At 43.2% G+C, this 6,000-nt stretch overlaps 1 protein-coding gene across 1 annotated transcript in view; it reads left to right on the top strand.

Moving 5' to 3' along the window:
- The first annotated feature begins 265 nt into the window (after positions 1-265).
- SLC30A8 (solute carrier family 30 member 8) overlaps positions 266-6,000 on the top strand; it is a 36,211-nt gene continuing 30,476 nt past the window's right edge. Inside the window, exon 1 of the mRNA XM_084621724.1 lies at positions 266-435. Coding sequence (XP_084477850.1) covers positions 356-435 — 80 coding nt within the window. The 5' untranslated portion in view covers positions 266-355. The remainder of the gene's footprint in view (positions 436-6,000) is intronic.

The raw sequence follows: 6,000 nt of genomic DNA, 5'->3' as shown, positions 1-6,000 counted from the left end.
GGCTGTTTTAATCACTTTTCTTGTGTGTGTGTGTGTGTGTTTGCATGCTCCAGGCTGAGTCAGCAATCTAGGGCAAAGTGGTAGGCTTCTCATCATGTGTGCAACAAGGATTGCATCATATCGTCAGGGGGGAAAAAAGTGCCACAAAACCTCCAATATCAGAAACCCAGCAAGTCACTGTTGGGTGAATTAGTGACACCAGCAGCCGTAAGACAGCAGCTCCCCTTGTAGTGGATTTATCAACAAGATTATTCAAACGTGTAGTTTTTAAACCTTTGGCGGAGATTTCTCCTTAATTGTGAGAGCATTTTTACCCCTGCCTGCTTCCAAAAAGGGAAGGAAAAAAGTTTTCATCATGGCCACCACAAAGGGTCTTGAAAGAACTTGTCTTGTGGCTGACAGAGGCACCAAGAAGTATTCCTTAGCTCTAGACAGGTAACACAGCTGTCTGTGTCTATTTCACTTTATATTGCTTTGCCCTTGAAAGTACAATGAGCCAGTTAATCTGCAGATATTACTACTGAATTTGAAGCACTCACTTCTCTGAGTCTCGGACTCTATATAGGGATGCACATTACACTATGGTATTGTTTGGGGTTTGGTGAGGTTTTTTTCCCCTTCCAAACTTTCTTATTAAATGTTGGTTTAAGATACTAAAGATTAGTCTAATGCATCTGCATCTGTGCTGGACTGACCCAATCTACAGTTGAAGCCAATGTCTCCTACAATGTATTTTATATGCTTAGTAGATTTATGGTAGTATGCAAAATCCCACTGATTATAATGTACTTTTAGGCTGAATCATAATAGCGCTATTGACACTGGGTTTGAGTCCAGGCTCCTTCATCCCTGAATGTCTAAATAATCTATTAGGTGTTAAAGAAATGTGATGGCATTAAGGGCTTGATCCTGCAAAACCTTACTCACATGACTAGCCAACTGTGATTGAGGATTACTCACGGGAGTAAGGGTTTGTGTGAGCAAGCTTTTACTTTGTAATCCTTATAAATGGATTGAGGGCTATATCCTGTATTCTCTGCCCTCCCAAAGCTCTGGTGGGCAAGGAATGAAGGACTGGCCTATATATTAGTTGAGAATTGAAAGGTATTTATTCTTAAATGTATTTAATTGTGTGAATTAAATAGTAATCTTTTTTAGTTTGGAATTTTTAAAAAAATGAGTACAGATGACTACTAGGAAATACCTTTATCTTGAAACTTATTTTCATTCTGCCTCATGCTTAGGAGCAGCAAATATTTTAAGTAAAACAGCAGCCCTGCTACAGCTTAGCACCTCTTGACATTTTTATTATCTCACTGCTTTTCAGGTTATTTGTTGCTTGGCTCTCTTAAAATGTGTGAGGCAGAAATTTGGTAGGAAACCTGTCCGCTCTAATGAAAATCTAGCTCTGTGTTTTTCCACTGTGCCCACCACCACAGTATCTTAATGCTTCAAATATTTGATTATTGCTTTAATATTTATTATTTACATGGCTGCATAAATGTATATGATGCTGTCCAAAAGAACATGTATGTTAGCAATAATATTTCTATTAAATTCAACTCCCCATTTGTTATGTGACTCATGATCAGTTACAGAGGAATCTCAGTGGTGGTTTACAATTGAGCTAAAACAGCTTAGGGGAGATCTTCACCCTCCCTCTGGCTGCTTCATATCGGGGCTCTAAAAGCCCTGAATCTGATTGGGGGAATATTTTTCTGGCAAAGGAACTGCTGAAGACAGCCATAAGGCTGCCTTCTGATCACCCCCTCACAAGGCCTGGTGTTAGGGTGTGTGCCAGGACAGGGCTGGGGGATATATGGTGCATTTGGGGATGGGGCCAAAGCACACAGTCTTGGGAGATTGACGTAGGTCTTCGGGGCTGTTTAAATTGTGCCAGGGTTTCAGAACAGCCCAGGATTAGGACAATGCAGAAGCGGTTTAAAGCAATTTTAGCCCCTCCCCTCCCTGGGCTGCAAATTCTGTGCTGCGCCTCTTGTTTTTTAATCTGTGAAATGCTCAATGGACAAGTGCTTATTACTTATACTACAGTAGTAACAAGAAACCTCCACCAGCTTGGGGACCGCTTTGTGCTAGACACTGTATCAACCCATAAGAACGATCATACTGAGTCAGACCAATGGTCCATCTAGCCAAGTATCCTTACTCTGAGGGTAGCCAGTACCAGATGCTTCAGAGGGAATGAACAGAACACAGCAATTTTGTGTGATCCATCCTATGTCATCTAGTCCCAGCTTCTGGCAGTTGGAGTTTTAGAGATACCCAGAGCCTGGGTATCCCTGACCACCTTAGCTAATAGCCATTGGTGGACTTATTCTCCCTGAATTTATCTGATTCTTTTTTGAACCAGTTATACTTTTGACCTTCACAACATCACATGGCAATGAGTTCCACAGGTTGACTGTGAATTGTGTGAAGTACTTCCTTATATTTGTTTTAAACCTGCTGCCTGTTAATTTCGTTGGGTGACCCTTAGCTCTTGTGTGATGTGAAGGGATAAATAACACTTCCCTATTCACTTTTGCCACACTGTTCATGATTTGATAGACCGCTATCATATCCCCCCTTAGTTATCTCTTTTCTAAGCAGAACAGTCTCAGTCTTTCTAATCTCTACTTGTATGGAAGCTTTTCAATGCCCCTAATAATCTTCATTAGCCTTCTAGGTACCTTTTCCAATTATAATATCTTTTTTTGTGATGGGGCAACCAGAACTGCACACAGTATTCAAGATGTGGGCGTATACAGTGGCATTCTGATATTTTCTGTCTTAGTATCTATCACTTTCCTAACATTCTTTTAGCTTTTTAACGACTGCTGCATATTGAGTAGATATTTTCAGAGAACTATCCACGATGACTCCCAGATCTGCTATGAAAGGCAATGTAGCCTACTGGATAAAGCAGTATACTGTGACTCAGAAGATGTTCCTAGCTTTGTCACTAACCTGCTGGGTGACCTTGGACAAATCACTTCATTGCTTTGTGCCTCAGTTTCCTCATGTATAAAATGAGGATAATGATGCCGATTTCCTTTGAGATCAACTGCTGAATAGCTCTAGATATGAATTTGTTGTTATTATAGTGGAAAAAAATCCATATCCTGAAGTGTTTACAATCTTTGATCCTAATCCTGCAAAGTACTGAAATCAGTGGGGCTCAGCAGAGGCCCAGAGGTCTGCCTACACTCAGCTCTGTCTACTATTAGGATCTGTGACACCATACAACGGGTGGAGGAAAGAAACACATGTAGGTGTAGGGAGGATGGGGTAACAATATTATGAGCACGTATTTGCAAAGACTGGCTGTGTGCACAGTTTCTAGGTGTAATAAACTGATCAGTAGTAGTTATCTCAGTTTAGTCCTGGGGATAAATTACTGTATTTTTCAATTCTTTGTGTGTACATTTAGCAAAAACAACCCAGCTGTATTGCTTTCAAAAGCATTTATTTTGCAGACAAATTGGCTACTTCTTTACAACACTTTTATTTTTTTTAGTAAGCACCATTATTATATTATGTTGATGACAAAATCCTGGTCATCGTACTCGTGTTAACAGGAAGTCTGGCTACCTGAACCTCTCTCTCCACAGAGTTTTGGAAAGAACTCATTGCTACAGGCCAGTGGTTCTCAACCTATTTATCACTGGGAGCCACATATGCGGCCCACAGTGTGTTACCTGGACTGCAGGCTGAGAACCACAGCACGTCCCCCAGGCCCCTCCCCCAGACCCCTATACCCAATGCCCCCCTTCTACAGACCCTTCCACAGAGTGGGGCCAGGAACAGAACCCTGGGTGGGGGGCCGGGCAGCACGGACCCTGGACCCCGCCATGTGGGGCCGGATGGCAGTCCCAATCCTGGACCCAGCCACGTGGGGCCAGGTGGCAGGGCAGCTGGGTGGCAGCCTGGACCCCAACCCCACGGGACCGGCCGGCAGCCCCAACCCCTGACCCTTGCTGTGCGGGGCCAGGGGTCCTGGGCTACAGCTCTGTGCTAACTGGGCCGCATGTAGCCTGTGGGCTGCAGGTTGAGAACTGCTGCTGTCAGCCCAGGTTTTCAACAGATAGTGATCCCAGGTGCCTTGAGTTTTGTTTGTCCAACTTGAGACACTTCAAAGGGGGGATGGTTTTTACAAAGTGCTGAGCATCCACCCTCTGAAAATCAGGTTCCTTTAAAGTATCTCAAGTTGAGCACACACAATTGCTAGTCACTTGAAAATATTGGCCACATGAGTCACATACGGACACCAGATCAATGCAATATTGGCATGACCAATTTGATATCCTACTTGGTAATACTGTCATTTGTGCCTGAGTATAACAGTTACACTTTCGTTATATCAATGACTTGTTGACCCAATCCAGTGCTGATGAATGTGTTTCCTGTTATGTATTTTATATGCTTATTAGAGTTATTGCACTGTGCAAAATCCTATTGATTAAAATGGGATTTCAGATAGCATTCTAGCAGTTTGACTCAAGGCTTCATCAATCTACTTCATCAATCTTACTATTGTTAAAATACAAATAACAGTAAATAAAGAGACAACATTAAGCTAAATTTTGATTGCCCTGAGAAAGTCTGAAATTTAGCGTTGCAAGAGCAAATCCACCCCTAAGGGGTACACTAATACAAAATGTGTGTGATGGAAGGTAAATTTTAAGATCCTCTGTGGAAATGCGGAAGTCTTCTGCTGAGTTGCCCTGATATCAGGTGCTAGAACTTTGCATAGAGCTGCAGAGTTGCTTCGGCTGACTCATCTTCCTGTCAAGGCAACTGAATCCTATTGATGCCAACCCAAGGAATATAAAAGGAGTTAAGTGGCTCTCAGAGGCAGGGGATACTGGAAGTAGTGACAAGAGGGACAACCCTAAGAACAGGTGATCTGAGAAGAAAGCTTAGGGCTTCTTGACACTTGAAAGTTGTTTTGGATTAAAATGGAGTGTGAATTTAAAGTGCTATAGCTATTCCTGAATAACACCAGAGGTAGACAAGGCCTTAGGCTTGTCACTGATTCCTGCCCACCTTGCTCACACCACTGTGTAAAGGTCTGGCCTAAGGATTCTGAGGAGAGTTAGTGAGACAACTCTTAGACATGGATTCATTTTACATAACAAAGATGTGGGGGATGTTTAGTTCCCCCTATCCTAGCTTTCTTCTGTGGAAGTGAAGCTCAATGAAAGCTCTCACAGAATCATAGAATCATAGAATCATAGAATATCAGGGTTGGAAGGGACCCCAGAAGGTCATCTAGTCCAACCCCCTGCTCGAAGCAGGACCAATTCCCAGTTAAATCATCCCAGCCAGGGCTTTGTCAAGCCTGACCTTAAAAACCTCTAAGGAAGGAGATTCTACCACCTCCCTAGGTAACGCATTCCAGTGTTTCACCACCCTCTTAGTGAAAAAGTTTTTCCTAATATCCAATCTAAACCTCCCCCACTGCAACTTGAGACCATTACTCCTCGTTCTGTCATCTGCTACCACTGAGAACAGTCTAGAGCCATCCTCTTTGGAACCCCCTTTCAGGTAGTTGAAAGCAGCTATCAAATCAAGGGCTTCTCTTCAAACGAGGGGTTTGTGCCAGACCCTTTCTCCTCATCAGTGGCCGCAGCCTCCGTACACCCTTTAAGTGGATCTTGTGTCGAGTGGATGTGTTTGATTGCCAGCTCTCTGATCTGGCTCCCAGCCTTCTTCTGTAGTGTCCTATGTATGACCCTTCTATGTGTAAGGGGGCAGGAATTCCCCTGTACTCTGGCATCACAGGGATCCTCACCCCATGCAGCTGTTCTGTTGTGGGGGGTGGAAGAGGAGGGAATGGGGACATCGACCATGCTTTAGCACTCATTTGGTGGGTTAATTTAATCTTAAATTACCTCTCAAAATTACCCCTGAAACTTTCAGAACTACTGTATCCAACTCTTACTAAAGACCATCTCTACTGAGCACCCCAGTTTACAGATGGGTTTGGGTGGTCATGAA

This window comes from Lepidochelys olivacea, assembly GCF_965140295.1.
Source record: "Lepidochelys olivacea isolate rLepOli2 genome assembly, chromosome: 2".
Taxonomy (NCBI): Eukaryota; Metazoa; Chordata; order Testudines; family Cheloniidae; genus Lepidochelys; species Lepidochelys olivacea.
Note: the sequence above shows the minus strand (reverse complement) of the source record. Positions and strands in the feature narration are given on the sequence as shown.